Raw genomic sequence first — 17,402 nt, 5'->3', positions numbered from 1 at the left:
GGCAGTGAGCTGAGCCACGTCCCACGAACTAGGAAGCCGTGGCCCGAGCCATGACCCGTTAGCTAAAAGGTCGTAACCTGTACCGCCTTGAGCCAAATTTCTGAACTCATACTCTATAGCGTTCAACAGGTTGTCATCCTGTCCTCTCATCTGGAACCAAACCCATTCAGACTCAGAGACTAACAAATCTTCTCTCAAAACAAAAGATTCCTCGGACTCCATTTTGGGAAAGTGACATTTAGACAACGTTGTGCCTAGAACCCCCCGCAACCAAAATGATAAAAACTCTGGAGGGTAAAGATTTCTGTCATCATTTCACTCAAGTATGGTGTGAGGTGGGAGGCCGGAAATAGAGCAGCGTGGCTTGAGCTGGAAGTCCACGAGCTGGGCCACGTCTCGCAAGCTGGGTTGCCCCAAGCTGAGCCGCGTCCCGTGAGCTAGGAGGCAGTGAGCTGAGCCACGTCCCACGAGCTAGGAAGCCGTGGCCCGAGCCATGACCCGTTAGCTAAAAGGCCGTAACCTGTACCGCCTTGAGCCAAATTTCTGAACTCATACTCTAATGCGTCCAACAGGTTGTCATCCTGTCCTCTCATCTGGAACCAAACCCAGTCAGACTCAGAGACTAACAAATCTTCTCTCAAAATAAAAGACTCCTCGGACTCCATTTTGTGGAAAGTGACATTTAGACAACGTTGTGCCTAGAACCCCCCGCAACCAAAATGATAAAAACTCTGGAGGGTAAAGATTTCTGTTATCATTTCACTCAAGGACGGTGTGAGGCCGGAAATCGAGCAGTGTGGCATGAGCTAGAAGGCCACGAGCTGGGCCATGTGGCGTGAGCAATGAGGCAGCGAGCTGAGCCACGTGACGCGAGCTATGAGGCCGCAGGCTGAGCTGCGTGTCGTGAGTTAGGAAGCTATGAGCTGAGAGGCCACGAGCTGAACCGCGTCCCGTGAGCTAGGAGGCAGTGAGCTGAGCCACGTCCCACGAGCTAGGAAACCGTGGCCCGAGCCATGACCCGTTAGCTAAAAGGCCGTAACCTGTACTGCCTTGAGCCAAATTTCTGAACTCATACTCTACAGCGTCCATCAGGTTGTCATCCTGTCCTCTCATCTGGAACCAAACCCAGTTAGACTCAGAGACTAACAAATCTTCTCTCAAAATAAAAGATTCCTCGGACTCCCTTTTGTGGAAAGTGACATTTAGACAATGTTGTGCCTAGAACCCCACCACAACCAAAATTATAAATACTCTGGAGGGTAAAGATTTCTGTCATCATTTCACTCGAGGATGGTGTGAGGTGGGAGGCCATGAACAGAGCTGCGTGGCATGAGCCGGAAGGCTGCTAGCTGTGCCACGTGATGCGAGCTAGGAGGCTGTGTGCTGAGCCACGTCTCGCAAACTGGGATGCCCCAAGATGAGCTACGCCCCGTGAGCTTGGAGGCAGTGAGCTGAGCCACGTCCCACGAGCTAGGAAACCGTGGCCCGAGCCATGACCCGTTAGCTAAAAGGCCGTAACCTGTACTGCCTTGAGCCAAATTTCTGAACTCATACTCTACAGCGTCCAACAGGTTGTCATCCTGTCCTCTCATCTGGAACCAAACCCAGTTAGACTCAGAGACTAACAAATCTTCTCTCAAAACAAAAGATTCCTCGGACTCCATTTTGGGAAAGTGACATTTAGACAACGTTGTGCCTAGAACCCCCCGCAACCAAAATGATAAAAACTCTGGAGGGTAAAGATTTCTGTTATCATTTCACTCAAGGACGGTGTGAGGCCGGAAATCGAGCAGTGTGGCATGAGCTAGAAGGCCACGAGCTGGGCCACATCTCGCAAGCTGGGTTGCCCCAAGCTGAGCCGCGTCCCGTGAGCTAGGAGGCAGTGAGCTGAGCCACGTCCCACGAGCTAGGAAGCCGTAGCCCGAGCCATGACCCGTTAGCTAAAAGGCCGTAACCTGTACCGCCTTGAGCCAAATTTCTGAACTCATACTCTAATGCGTCCAACAGGTTGTCATCCTGTCCTCTCATCTGGAACCAAACCCAGTCAGACTCAGAGACTAACAAATCTTCTCTCAAAATAAAAGACTCCTCGAACTCCATTTTGGGAAAGTGACTTTTAGACAACGTTGTGCCTAAAACCCCACCACAACCAAAATGATAAAAACTCTGGAGGGTAAAGATTTCTGTCATCCTTTCACTCGAGGATGGTGTGAGTTGGGAGACCAGACATTGAGCAGCGTGGCTTGAGCTGGAAGGCCACGAGCTGGGCCGTGTAGCGTGAGCAATAAGGCAGCAAGCTGAGCCGCATGACGCGAGCTATGAGGCCGCAGGCTGTGCTGCGTGTCGTGAGTTAGGAAGCCGTGAGCTGAGAGGCCACGAGCTGAGCCACGTCTCGCAAGCTGGGATGCCCCAAGCTGAGCCGCGTCCCGTGAGCTAGGAGGCAGTGAGCTGAGCCACGTCCCACGAACTAGGAAGCCGTGGCCCGAGCCATGACCCGTTAGCTAAAAGGTCGTAACCTGTACCGCCTTGAGCCAAATTTCTGAACTCATACTCTAAAGCGTTCAACAGGTTGTCATCCTGTCCTCTCATCTGGAACCAAACCCAGTTAGACTCAGAGACTAACAAATCTTCTCTCAAAATAAAAGATTCCTCGGACTCCCTTTTGTGGAAAGTGACATTTAGACAATGTTGTGCCTAGAACCCCACCACAACCAAAATTATAAATACTCTGGAGGGTAAAGATTTCTGTCATCATTCCACTCGAGGATGGTGTGAGGTGGGAGGCCATGAACAGAGCTACGTGGCATGAGCCGGAAGGCTGCTAGCTGTGCCACGTGATGCGAGCTAGGAGGCTGTGTGCTGAGCCACGTCTCGCAAACTGGGATGCCCCAAGATGAGCTACGCCCCGTGAGCTTGGAGGCAGTGAGCTGAGCCACGTCCCACGAGCTAGGAAACCGTGGCCCGAGCCATGACCCGTTAGCTAAAAGGCCGTAACCTGTACTGCCTTGAGCCAAATTTCTGAACTCATACTCTACAGCGTCCAACAGGTTGTCATCCTGTCCTCTCATCTGGAACCAAACCCAGTTAGACTCAGAGACTAACAAATCTTCTCTCAAAATAAAAGATTCCTCGGACTCCCTTTTGTGGAAAGTGACATTTAGACAGTGTTGTGCCTAGAACCCCACCACAACCAAAATTATAAATACTCTGGAGGGTAAAGATTTCTGTCATCATTTCACTCGAGGATGGTGTGAGGTGGGAGGCCATGAACAGAGCTGCGTGGCATGAGCCGGAAGGCTGCTAGCTGTGCCACGTGATGCGAGCTAGGAGGCTGTGTGCTGAGCCACGTCTCGCAAACTGGGATGCCCCAAGATGAGCTACGCCCCGTGAGCTTGGAGGCAGTGAGCCGAGCCACGTCCCATGAGCTAGGAAGCCGTGGCCCGAGCCATGACCCGCGAGCTAAGAGGCCGCAAACTCTAATGCCTTGAGCCACGCTGCTGAACTCATTGTCTAGTAATGAAAACCCTGTAGGGTTTTCCCTCACCAGTGCATTGGAGGGTAGAGTGGCTTCACACAGTAAGCGAGGGACCGAAAAGTAGCTTTGTGCAGTTGTGGAGCTGCGAGTAGAACTGAGCTGCTAGCTGAGGCAGGAGCTGAGAGTCTGCGAGCTGAGCCTCATCTCGCCAGCTGGTAGCTCACAACCGCATGCCATGAGAAGACTGGACATACTTATAGTTATATGTATAAATTAGAGTCAAATCAAATATCAAATAAATTAGCAAATGTTTACGGGGCAACAGAAAGCAAATAACCGCAACCCTTGTCTTGATGTATGGATATGTGTCTCATAAGCTCTCTTTTTTTCAGGGAAATACAGAAGGAAAGATAGAACAGAAGAAAATAGAAGAATAATAAATTCAACTAAATAACAATAATAATACAATGAATCATTTGGCGTTGTGATGTAGTGAACATCTGTAGACTACTGAGGCTGCATTCTGTATTTACCCCTTAATGGTGGGCATGTGTTGTGTGTGAGCAAGAGTGTGTTTCTGTGTTAGTGAAGATACAAGTAACACATCAGGGGGTAGAGATGGAAGAGTGGAGAGGTGGGAGCTAAAGGAAGATTGATGGGGGGAAGGTTGTTGTTTGCTCAACGCAGTTTGGGCCGCCGTGCACCGTGAGCGGAGCAGAGGGAGAGGCATGGCAGCCCCCAGGACAGCACCCCCCATGTAAACCCCGGCACAGGCAGACCACGCCGAATGCGACCTGCTACCCCTGTCTAGGATGGAGTTTGTTTGTGTGTTTTTTCGTTTCGTGTGTATGAGTGGGAGAGAGAACACTGATCTGGTGTCATGCATTAGAAAAAGCAGGTCATGCCAGCTGGTCCAGCCCGGAGCAGGAGAGATCAGTAGGTGGGAAGGCCAGACCAGCTTGGAGGCTCATCCCCAGGACACTGGTCGATCCAACCCCGGTGGCGGGATTAGCAGGCTGGTGATGTCAACATTGGGAGAAAGAAGGAGAGAGAAAGAAGAAAGAAAGGAAGACAATGCTGCATATATATAATGGTTTTGGATGATGAGAGCTGGTATAACTGTAATATATATATATATATATATATATATATATATATATATATATAAAGATGATATTAATGAAAAGAGAAAAGTTTGTGGCCACATCAACCCAAGTATATAAAGAAAAGAGAGTAAGGAAGAGGGGACAGAAGTGGCAAAATTACTGCTTCATAGGTAAATATGGCAATGAGGTGTTTGACATATAAGTACCAAACAAATAATGACAATATAACGATAGTAATGATCATAAGAAGCAAGAACAACACAAAATATGAAAATAAATGCACACAAGCGCATGCCGACAGATTAGGAGTCAGTGGGACACATTCTCTGTTGTGCCATCCAGCTAATAGTGGTGTCTGTATGTGAATGGATTCCATTGTGTAAAATGTGCGTTTTGTGCATTATTAAAGAATTCTGTTGTGATTGAAGCAATTTGAGATTTCTGTAAGAATTTGTTCCAAGAAAAGAGTTTTCCATTGTTGAGTGCTCAATAAGTTTCAGATTTCCTGTTCACTAGGACAGATTTCTTGCCGATAGTTAAACAGATTAATAAAGGATTTTTATATTTTCTGCAGTGACCAATCTGTGTTATATCACCAAGTAAGAACAAAGACGGAGAAAATGGGATCCTGTAATTCCTTATAAATGATAAGTTACTGAGTTACTGCTGGCCAGAATGTATGAGCTGGTTGGTAAGTCCAATCTGAAAGCATGAAAGGAATCATGGATCATGGATACTTGTATGAGAGCACTGGGAATATATGACTGCGTTAGCAAGGCCCACATTGGACATTTCATACTTATATGTGTTATATGTGCTCTATAAATACCGCTATGCTGAATTAATTGAAGGTTTGTATTGGTGGTACACAAAAAAAGTTTTTTGTCCAAATGTCCTTATACAGATTCTATGTGTTTATTGAATATTACAATGATTTGATTTGGCATCAGGCATCATTAAGAATATGAATATAGAAATACACAAAAGCTCATGTTTCATTTCCTGTCTGTCAGTCTGTCTTTCTATCTAAATATGCTGCATGGTGGAGTAAGAGAGAGTGAGAGCCTGTCCCAGATAAGTGATCCTCACCTGGAGGCCCATCAGTGAAGAAGAGGATGAAGAGGAGCATCAGAGAAGCCTTATGTGTCTCTCACTGACCTCAGATCTGTGGGGACTGACACTCACTTCCTGACTCTCCATAACCTCACTGCCTCCCTTTTATGGGTTTTCAATGTTTTAAAATCATCCATCTATCTTTCCCCCTCTTAGCCAGGATGGGGTCACAGTCAGCCTGGGGCACATCCCAGGAAGCACGGGGCCCAAATCAGGGACACAAACAGCACACTGACAGCCAGGGGCAGGATTCAAACCCAAAACCCCTGAAAGTACGAGGCGTCCGTGTTACACACTGAGACACCACTGCAGCATGCAGGAGCAATGAAAAGCATTTTTATTAACATTGTGTATGACGAGTCACACTGTCTGTAGTCTGTATTTTCAATAATACTCCATTGATCAGCAAACAAGAGCCTAACATTCTGTGGAAAAAACCTAAATCTTTTATACTGAAACATGATATAATGGGGGGCAGCATGGTGGTGCAGTGATTAGCACTGTTGCCTCACACCTCTGGGACCCGGGTTCGAGTCTCCACCTGGGTCCCATGTGTGTGGAGTTTGCATGTTCTCCCCATGTCGTCGTGGGGTTTCCTCTGGGTACTCCGGTTTCCCCCCACAGTCCAAAAACATGCTGAGGCTAATTGGAGTTGCTAAATTGCCCATAGGTGCACGTGGGTGAGTGTACCCTGCGATGATTGTGCCCATCTAGGGCTGTTCCCTGCCTCGTGCCCATTGCTTTCGGGATAGGCTCCAGACCCCCCGCGACCCAGTAGGATAAGCGGTTTGGAAAATGGATGGATGGATGGATGGATAATATGAATGAAAATGGACAGTTCACACACCACCAAGATAATGCCTTACACTTACATCTATTTTAATGAAATTTTAATTTCTGCAAAGCAATATACAAGTGAGACAAATAGCACCTCAGTTAAGGTTCAGATGCAGAACAGCCATGAATGTGTGTTTCTCACTGGCTGATTCTTACTGTCACACTGTAATGTGACAGTGCTGCATGCCATGTAAATACAGCTCACATCACTGTAAGATGTTCCTCTCTGGTGATGATCCCTCCCCATCACTGGAGTATCTGCGTGTCCCTCACAGCTCTCATCCTGAGCAGCAGCTCCCCACATGTAGAGGAGCCTCTTTGTGTCGCTGCCCCCTACTGGATGAGGAATAACAGATAAGCATTAACATCAGTTTGGTTTCTGAGGTACTAACACCTTCCTTAGCATTTTAGGGAGTTTGGTGTGTTAATGTTACTGCTACAGGAACCGGAGGTGAACCAGAGTGATAGATTAATGAGGGGAATCTCTTTAGTTCACTTTCATCTGGCTTAAAATGTCAAGTCAAATGAGCTGCATGAATGATGTTGGAATCGTGGCTGTATATGATGTCAAAGGAAACATATGACATGTTTGCAACATCAGACAGACTAAATGTATCACAGCTCATGTTAGAGCAGATTGTCCAAACTCACCTTTCTGTGCTTCCGGGCGACTGAGCTGTAGACCACATCATTGGCTGGGGTCACAGCAGGACGGTGTGAAGAACATCTAGAGGACACCTGCTGAGAGCATTTAGCTGCTTACAGTGGAGGTACAAGACCAACCTTTGTGCAGAAACCAGAAATCCATAAACTCCCAAACCTCCCATTGGAGTCACTGTGAAATATCAGGGGTATCATGGTACTTCTTGGTACATTAAAGCTAATTCTGATACACATGGATCTGACAGATCAGCTGAGGTGTAGATGTACCTGCCCAGTCAGTACATTATTCATATATGTGTCACTCTCGTTGTGATACTGGTCCTATGCCTGAACCAAACACTGATTTACATGAATCCATCTTACCTCTGGGCCTGACAGGACAATGGAGCTGTAGGTCACATGAAGACCAGGCTCCACAGAGACCTGAGAGAGGAACATTATGACCATGTATCTCTACAGAACCACCTGTCCATTCTTTAACTGGCAGCAACGGAATGTCATTGTTGGTGAATTTTGTGATCAGTTATCCGTTAATGTTTAGTACTTTTATAGATATTATCCCATTTTAAATGTTTTTTGATTGGTCCAATATAAGAAATGGATTATGAAAATATACCACATAAAATATGGTTGCTTCAAATACTAATAATATTACATTTGTACATTTTGATACGCAGGCTGCTCTCAGAAGTATCATTGTCAAAATTTTTATTCCTGTGTTTACCTGCCTCGGAGGGGGTCTTCTGATACCAGTTCTGTGTACAGCTGAATATTCATGGTCTGGGTTCAACTAGAAAAATGTCACGTCAGCAATCATAGCAATCACTCCTCGGGTCAGTTTTATATCCTCTTTATAGAAAGTAACGAACTTCTGAATTACAAATGCTACTGTTATCAGAGTCTGGAGTCTACAGAATCTTCTAGAGTTGCCTCCCGTATTAAATATGAACTTACTCTCATTTCTGTGCTTCCTGGGTTTTGGTTCCTGGCTGTTTTTTTCTCTACAAGTAAAGAAATGAGGAGAAAAAGAAACAAAAATGAGACCAGTGTCTCTGCTCTTAAATGATACAGTTAATTTGCTGTGTAACAAACACAGGATCATTCCCTCTCTATTAGCATCTGAAAATATTAGCCAGTCTAATAATTGTAAAACTATCTACACAAATCGATTTGAGTAACTGACATCTCAGGTGAAATTTCGCATTTCCATGAAAACTGATTACCAGTCTGCACAGGCAGGTAACCCAGTTAATGAATCCCAGCCGGCCCTAGTTGGAGTAACTAACCGATTTAGGGTTTAATAAGCTCAGCTGACTGGACACAGACTCAGGGGGTCAGAGGAAGGTCTGCAGGATCATGGAGGAAAGGCTCCTTCAGGGCTGCCGTGCTCTGATGTCCTCAGGCCCAGTGCCAAGGTGTAACACTCTGACGCGTGGGCATCGCCGGGCACCGCAGTGCGATAGAGGGGAAACAGCTTTGTGTGCCGTTTTTATCTGTTTAGTTTCATTTATAGTGAAAGGTAGTTTCATTGGTCAGCATGTGCATCTCCCAGTATGCTTTGCAGATGTTGTTCATCTAAATGGTTCACGTTGATATTTAATGTTGTTAACATGGCTGTTGTTGTGACATCTTGGCATCCTCCCCAAACTGCTGTACTGAGCGATGTCTGTGTGTCAGATTACGTACTTATCCTCATTGAGACTGTGGGCTAAACTGATAACTTTACTGATGTTTCCTGATGTAATGAAATTGTTCAAATATGCCCATGAGTTTCGCTGTTTGCCTTTATCAAATTGAAATAAAAAGCAAACGCAAAATCTGAAGTATATCACGATGTCTCGGTCTCATGGTTTGTAACGCCCGGTCGCCACAGCACTGTTCCCCGCTGTAAATCCCGTTACATATCACACCCCCTTCCCAAATCAGTACTGCATTCATGCCTGGATTTCCTGTTTGCTCCATTGCGGTTTTTAGTTCTGTTTTTAGTCTGTGTTCTCAGAGGGGCTATGATCACGTTTTGTGTTTTAATGTTACTGTATAACCTGCGTACCTGAATGCTGCTGTCTGTGTCCCTGTCCAGCCGTCTTTGTAAGAGGATAAAAGCATGAAGTAGCTGCTGCTTACAGGAGTGCAGAGGGACATGCATCATTGCTCAGACACTCAGGTCACTTATACACCGTCTGCATCAGCAGATACTCACTGTGTTTGTCCCACACTTTCCATGTAATGATGATGATGACCAAAAGCAGCACCGATGAGCCCAGTCCTACATACAGAGCCAGCTGGACCAAAGAGCTGAATAAGAGGGTGGATTTCAACAGTAAAGTCTTACATGCTTTGTAGGAACATGGTACAGCCACATCTGTACTATTACACAGGACACATGTGAGGAACAGGAGACATTAACCAAGAGCATGAGAATAGCTGGAAAATTTAAACTACCTATTTCAGTACAATTATTAGCAGGTAAGCACATAACTGGTGCACAAGTATGCATTCACTGTATAAAGCAATTTAAGCACAACAACTTATTGTCATAGTTAAGCAAATGCATTTTTATTTTACTTCATTGGTGTTGTTATGACAAAAATCACCATGCATTTGAACCTTTATACAGCTAATACTTTCACACCAGTTATGTATATCACTGTTTATTACATTACGTTACATTATTTTCTAAAATCCATCCATCCATTCATCCATCCATCCATCCATCCATCTGCCTTCCATACAGACCTGCAGCCTATCCCCAGCAGCATAGGGCTAAATGGAAAAGGGTGTAGGACAAAACAAAGCAGACCGTAAGGGGTCAAACGGGAAGGCTGGCTTGGGGAAAGCACTGGTCAATGAGAGGACCAGGGAGCTCAATGCAAGAAGCACTTAAATACAGTGAATTAACAAAGAAAATAAAATAAACACAATATCCTTATTTTCATAAAATAATATGCATTTCCCATTACTGTATGATCAGTTAGATGCTGTAGTATGATGAGCTGAATACTTACCTTTGCTCCTTATCATTCGCTCCTGTGGGGGTCGATCCAGGAGCAGAAGGCTTGTAGGTCACTGAGACAGAAGCGAAATCTGGAGTAAGGACTGTGGTTTCTGATTAGGAGAGAAAATGAAAAACTCTGCTCTATCAGACAGGAAAGACTCGTAAGGAAAAGATCATTTATAGAACATTATGCTAAAAAGGATAATGAAAAATATTCAATAGAGTAGCTGGTTGGATACAGAATAATAAATTAAGGTTATGACCAAAGTGTTCATATCCCAGGGAAGTGGCAGTGGACAGGTGAGTTAGTTATTTAATTTACACACCAAGATGTATTTATGACTGAACTGGATCAATTATTATTGAGTACAGCTGTAACACTGGCCTTTGCAGGGGTTACAAACCAGCTGCAGACATATCAGCCAGTCTGTACTGCTTTAGTAACGATTCATACACACAGACGAAAAATTCCTGAAGATTTGCATTGGCATTAAAAACTAGTATTTTATTCTTCATAAATTTCATGGATTTTTATGGATTTATATATTTTATAAATGGTAGTAACATGAATATGACCATCTGTCGACTTCCAGTATGTTGAGAGCCATGCATTATGAAAGACATCTGATTGGGAAGTTCATTCGTACAGACACAATAGTACAGCCATCCACCTATATATCTTCTAACTGCTCATCCTGGTCAGGGAGGTGGGGCCTGGAGCCGATCCCAGGCAGGACAGTGCACAGGGATGGAGTACAACCAGATTCAAACACCTAAACATGGAGGTGTGAAGCAACAGCTCCACCTATTGGACCAGTGCCACTCACATAGAAACTATAATCCTAATAAATTACTGCATTTAGTAACAGCTGATAAATAAGGAAGTTTAAAGAATTTCCTTATGATTAAGCAACATATTTAAATTCATTCATTTTAGCTTTGCTGTGACTTCAGCTGAAGGGACATCATTGTGAATGTGGTGTACACAACCATTCAATAGGCAAAGCCCAGCCTCCACCTCAGCCACTCAGATCACAGAGCCTCCACTTACTTCTGGCAACAGTTCTGGTTATGTTTCAACAGTCCAATTGTCAGTGTTTTAATGTCTTTCATATTAATATTCTATCCATCCCATTTTTGCATGACCACTATTACACTGTTTCATCATAGTGTGTGACCCATGGAACATACTGCAGAAGATGATAAAGATCTTATACCTTTACTTTATTTACCCTGGTGCTTGTTGGTAATACCCTGGTAAACACAGCCCCCCTCCCCCCCCCCCCCCCCCCCCCCCGAAACTGTTAGGGTCATTTAGTATTTATCTATTTATAATGAAGCATAAATGATTCACGGCCAGATTTACAGTATATCATTTACTTACGTTCAGTGCTGGTTGTGGTTGTAGTTGTCTGACTGACAGTAATATGAACTGGGATTTGCTGGATTCCATTAGCGCACCAGTACCAGCCATTGTCCTTCCTCTCCAGTCCCACTGTCACACTGAAGACTCTGTTTACTCTGTCATCCCTGATCTGGACGGGCCTCCCATCCAAACTCACAGATCTCTCTGATACACAGAAGCCCCCAAACTTACACCACAGCTTCTGACCATAATCGTATGTATAGCGACACTGAACAGTGACACTGTCTCCTTCCACACCCGTCACCTCCTGTTTGTCCACTGACAGCTCTGGGGAATCTGGACACAGAGATTAGGAACAAAATTTTAGGCATATATATATATATATATATATATATATATATATATATATATATATATATATATATATATCATTTCTAAAGATAAATAAACAAACAGGTTTTAATATAGTACTTATTATTAGCCATGGCCAAATGAAGCGTGATAAACCATGTTTGGTATTTTTTGACCCCGCTAGATGGCGCTCTTGGGTTGCAAACCTGTTCTATCTAAAGTTTTAACATGCTAAAACAAAATATTTTCTAAAGCATTTTCTTGTTGTGTTACTGTCCTTCCTTTCTGACTGAATGACGTGTTACATACTCTGTATCTCATTGGCTACAGTTTGCAGTACAAACATCTTACCATTAGTGACCGACAAGTAAACCTCATCTCCAACATCTGTATCTCCACTGATCTTCACACCACACCAGTAGTCATCAGAGTCCTCAGCTGTCAGATTGCTGATGGTCACAGTGAAGACTCTCTGGTCAGGATCATCTTTGGTTGACATTTTACCCTCCTGTGGAGAGTCAGTGTGTACTGTGGGAGTACATGAATCCCCATCATACCCTCTGCACCAATATTTCACATGTTTTTTATATCTGACATCATAGAAACATGGGATGGTGACAGATCCTCCTCTCTGTACAGTCACTTCTCTCACTGTGGACACACCTGCAGGGACAGTATGAAAATTATCAAGCTGATTAACTCTCACTCCCTTTTACACCATTTATACACATATTAATAAAGAGTCACTACCAGCCTACTGTAGGTTACAGTAATTCAGGTCAGGTTGGGGAGCATGCGCTGATGCAGTGCATGGCCGCACCCACCACACAGCAAAAGTCCTCGGGATCTTGGCCGGCAACCACCCAGGCAGACATACGGTCCAGTCCCACCCTCCGGATATTGCTGTCCACCTCCCACAGCCAGGTGTTACGTAGGCGTCCCCTTGGCCTGGTTCAGCCACTTGGGTCCTCAGCAAAGAGAATCCTGCGAGCTGGATGACCCTCAAGGAAATGCGGCACATGGCCACAGTGCCATAACTGACACTCCCTCACAATTAGGTAATGTGCCCCATTCGGGACTCCTCTAGCAATCTCATAATCATCACAAAGTCAAACCAGCGGTACCCTAGGATTCTTCAAAGAGACATAGTACTGAAGGAGTCCAGTCTTCGTCTCAGATCACTGAATAGCGTCCATGTCTCACAGCCATACAGCAAGACAGTGATCACCAGGACTCTAAAGACTTTGACCTTCACCCTCTTGCAATGATATTGAGAGTGCCACACACCCTTTTCCAGTGACCTCATGATGCCCCAAGCTCTTCCAATCCATCTGCTGACTTCATTTGAAAAGTCACCAGAGACATGAATGTCACTGCTGAGGTTGGTAAACCCTAGCAAGGACCTTACCCGGCACTGAAAGCAGTGTTATCCCCCTGTAGTTGCTGCAATCCAGGCGATCACCATTCCCTTTCCAGACAGGAACTACAAGTCCCATTTTCCAGTCAGTTGGGATGATGCCTGCAATGCCAGGAGGACAGCCTTACCACCAGCCCGGAGAAGTTCACCCAGGATGCCAAAGATCCCAGCTGATTCACCACCTGTGCAATCTCGGTGAGACTGGGTGGTTCACAGCTGATCAAAGGATCAGCTTTGAGAACCATGGACCCAGAGATGTTCAACATCCTAGCCAGAGGATCAGCTTTAAATGACTGCTCAAAGTAGCCGGCCCAGCGGGTCACAACTGCAGTGTCGTCCATAAGGAGCATTCCATCATCCGCCCTGACTTCAAGTCTCAGAGGAACAGATTCAGATGTGCATAATGCTTTGATTCTTCTGTATGCAGGACACGGTTCACTAGGCCACAAATGGTGTGTCACCTGCTCATAGATTCATCCTTATCTGCCCTCAGAGCCCTCATAGTTGTCCTGCTTAGTTTCCAGTACAGACTGGAGTTGCCACTAAGTCGTTCACTGTGATTCCTCTCGATAATATCCAGGGTGCCCTGCGAGATGAAACACCTCCTTCTGGGAACACCGGCAACAGCAACACAGCCCTCAGTAACCTTCAGGGTCTTATCACAGAAGGTCTCCCACATCACATTAGACTCAGCAGTCACACCCAAGTCTGTAAGTTCCTCACATAAACTGCGTACAAACTCATCAGAAACAGCCTGATCTTGGAGTCTGGCTAAGTCCAGCCTTGTTCTCCTAGTAGGTAGTAGCCTACTGGACCTAAGCTGAATCTTCAGGGTAACAACAACAAAGAATATACACAAACTGGCACTTCTGTAGACCCTGCAGTTCTGCAGGAGCCTCCAGAATCTACCCACAAGGATGTGGAACTGATCTCCTTCACCGCACCACCAATATTGGTGTATCAAGTCCAACGATGCGGATCAGGGTGTTGGAACCTGGATCCAGTGACCCACAGCCCCTGACCTTTCGCAAAGTCAATGAACATGGAGCCACTTTCACCCCAGTCTCCAGACCCATGGGAACTAACACAATCCTCATAATCAGCCCTGTCAGTGCCAGTGGTCACACTGAAGTCACCTATGAGCAGAGGAGTGTCACCTCGTGGGCACCCTTCAACCACTGAGTGAGGTTGCGAGTAAAATGTCTCCCTCAACAAGACATCACTCACCGCAGTTGGAACATACATTGAGACAACAGACAAGACACCCAAGGAGTGCCTTAGCCTGAGTCACATAATACACTTGTTGAAAGGAATAACATCAGACACCACCGGGAGGAGCTGATCCACTACGGCAACAGCTACTCCCTGAGTATGGCAGCCATCAGACCGACCACACGAAAAGCAGGTATACCCACCTACAGAGGTCTGGCTACTCCCCGGCCTGCGTACCTCAGAGAGTGCTGCCACTGAAAGACGGAGTTTATGAGACTCCCCCAACAGCAGAGGAAGATGGTCATCTTACCGGAAAGACAAGATGTTCCACGCGCCTACCCGGACCGGTCGCCTCAAACTGGGACCCGAGTACCACCATGCAGCAGGTGAGGCCTCAGCACCACACCAGCCCCGATCCCCAACAGGCCTGACCCTATTAGCTCTCGACAGTTTTGAGCGTGCCTTCCTGCGGACAGCTGCAGCAGAGCTACTCCCACAGGGAGCAGAAGAGTATCGTGCTTGTTTAAATTAAGCAGTTGTGAGTTGTTTGACGGTGGCTGGAGTGCCAATCCTGCTATCATTCCCCAAAAATTGTTTCCCTGCAGGTTTATTTTACTAAGTACTAACTAAACCACTGTATTGAGAAAAACACTTTATTAAAAGATTAACAAATCAATTAGTTTTATAATTAGTATACAAAGACCTCCTTTTCTGGCTTATGTAAATTTCTACATATTTATATGACGGACATCACACCATCAGTGACTGAGAGGTACACCAAATCTCCAGCATCTGAAGCTCTACTGATCTCCACAGCACACCAGTAGAAACCAGAGTCCCCAGCTGTCACATTGTTGATGGTCACAGTGAAGACGTGCTGGTCAGGATCATCTCTGACTGACACTTTACCCTCCTGTGGAGAGTCAGTGTTTACTATGGGAGTACATGAATACCAAAAACTCCCCCTACACAAGTATTTTGCGTGAGTTTTATATCCGTCGCCATAGAAACATGGGATGGTGACAGATCCTCCTCTCCATGCAGACACCCTGCGCACTGTGGACACACTGTCAGCACCTGCAGGGAAGATAATCAACTGAATAAAGATTTTCCACATCACAGCATCTCTAAGTAATAATGTTTGGTTAATAAAATACTCGGTTCGGATCAAGTGTGTTTAGCAGAAGCATGGGGATGCTGTAAAAGACACAGACTGTCATTTTGCCATAAAACAAGAAAAGACACAGGAAACCAAAACTAGTGTCTGATCTTGGGAAGGGCTACAGCAGGATGTGGGATCGGGAATCTGAGCCTGGCAGTGTGTTCTAGGGTCTGAGAGGAAAACCAGGACCTTAAATCCCTAGTAAAAGGCCTAGATGAGGTGAATGAATGGGCTTGTCACTGTGTGGGACGGCCACACCCCTTCAGTACTATGGCCTTACTTGTAAACATACCCAATGCTGTGATACAGGCCCTCTCCTATTCCCTCTATACATGCTTCCTTTGGGCTCCATTTGTGAACGTTATAATGTAAAATATCATTGCTATGCTGGTGATACGCAGCTCTGCCATTAAAACCTGGTGACTGCTGCTCTCTGGTGGCCCTTTCTAACTGTCTTGAGGATATTAAGAACTGGACAGCAATGACTTTACTCCAGATTAATGAAAACAAGACAGAGGTAATAAGTTTTGGTCACTCAGGGTCTGTTCATGATCTTAGAGAACAATTATGGCCACTTTCAGAAAACTCCTGGTCACATTAAACATCTTGGTTTCATCTTTGATTCATCATTGAGTTTGATAAACAAATAAATGCTGTTGTGAAGGGGAAGCTGAGCTAAATAGCCAGGCTTAAACCACACTTTTCAGCCAAAGACATAGAGACAGTTACTCATGCTTTCATCTCATCCCAAATGGGATACTGCAATTTTATTCTTTACGTAACATTGTCCAAAAAGTTTTTACCAGGTATTTAATTTTTTATTGTATTATTTTTATGTACAGCACGTTGGGACAACATACATGGTTTTTAATTTAAATAAAAATTACTCTAAATGACCTAAAATACAAAAAAGCATTCAAATGTATTTTGAAGATCGTCCATTTCAGCTGTATTTGCCATTCATCTTCCAAATGCTTTTCCAGTAGAGGGTCAGTACAGTACAAAGAGTGTGGAGCTGATCGAAGGCAGCACAGGGCACAAGGCCGGGGAACACCCAGGACAGGATGCCAGTCTGCCACAGGGCAAACACTCACACACAGTCACTATGGGCACTTTTAGAGGCACCAATTCACCTGAACCACATGTCTTTGGACTGCGGGAGGAAACCAGAGAACTGAGAGGAATCCAACGTGGATACAGGGAGACCATGCAAACTGCCCACAGGGTTATTCCACGTCAAATCGTCACACTTTATCCCTCCTAACACTAAATCAGTTATTACATAGTAATTATTCATTTGGGGATGGCATATTATTTATTCAATCTATAGAGCTGGACAATACTTTTAAAACAATAAAAGAATCACTTTTATGCAGTTTACATTAAGGTAAATATAGACAGTCAAAGTCATAACCTCCAAAAGAAAGTTAAAATTTTGTTTGCTTAAATATCCCTCAATTTTGATCCCAGACACGCCCAGTTTCAGTTTCATGAGTTACTCATGTGACCAAATCAATATGCCAAGTTTCATTAAAATCCGTGATGATGAGGTCCGAAAGTGTGATGATTTGACATGGAATGACCCCACAGGGAGCTGGGCCAGATATCAAAACCACAAGCCTGGGGCTGTGAGGCCCCCACGCTGCCCCCAGTCTCTACCAGCTAGAGGTTAACTAGCTCTCCAAACCTGCTCCAGAGTGAAAGA

General features: G+C 45.1%; 1 protein-coding gene and 1 long non-coding RNA gene across 5 annotated transcripts; one reads left to right on the top strand and one right to left on the bottom strand.

Moving 5' to 3' along the window:
- The first annotated feature begins 2,294 nt into the window (after positions 1-2,294).
- Positions 2,295-3,138, top strand: LOC125740850 (uncharacterized). The gene is made up of 2 exons (XR_007397791.1): positions 2,295-2,508; positions 2,988-3,138. It is a non-coding gene; the product is annotated as an uncharacterized LOC125740850 (long non-coding RNA).
- A 3,429-nt stretch (positions 3,139-6,567) lies between these two features.
- LOC125740829 (CMRF35-like molecule 8) lies at positions 6,568-12,483 on the bottom strand. Of its 4 annotated transcripts, XM_049012538.1 has the most exons (9): positions 12,258-12,483; positions 11,574-11,891; positions 10,200-10,299; positions 9,395-9,489; positions 8,149-8,195; positions 7,919-7,984; positions 7,558-7,617; positions 7,183-7,272; positions 6,568-6,867 (listed from the first exon to the last, which is right to left on the bottom strand). In XM_049012538.1, exons 1-9 carry the CDS (start codon positions 12,403-12,405, stop codon positions 6,865-6,867), a joined length of 927 nt encoding a protein of 308 aa, XP_048868495.1. In that variant the 5' UTR covers positions 12,406-12,483; the 3' UTR covers positions 6,568-6,864. The 4 variants fall into 4 exon arrangements, with proteins under 4 accessions (XP_048868495.1, XP_048868496.1, XP_048868497.1 ...); XM_049012539.1 differs by lacking the exon at positions 6,568-6,867 and having other exon boundaries at positions 6,948-7,269; positions 11,802-11,891; XM_049012540.1 differs by lacking the exon at positions 6,568-6,867 and having other exon boundaries at positions 6,948-7,269; positions 10,200-10,260; positions 11,802-11,891.
- Positions 12,484-17,402: the final 4,919 nt, after the last annotated feature.

Source organism: Brienomyrus brachyistius, chromosome 4 (genome assembly GCF_023856365.1).
Source record: "Brienomyrus brachyistius isolate T26 chromosome 4, BBRACH_0.4, whole genome shotgun sequence".
In the NCBI taxonomy this organism is placed as follows: domain Eukaryota; kingdom Metazoa; phylum Chordata; class Actinopteri; order Osteoglossiformes; family Mormyridae; genus Brienomyrus; species Brienomyrus brachyistius.
This window is presented reverse-complemented; position numbering and strand designations above follow the sequence as displayed.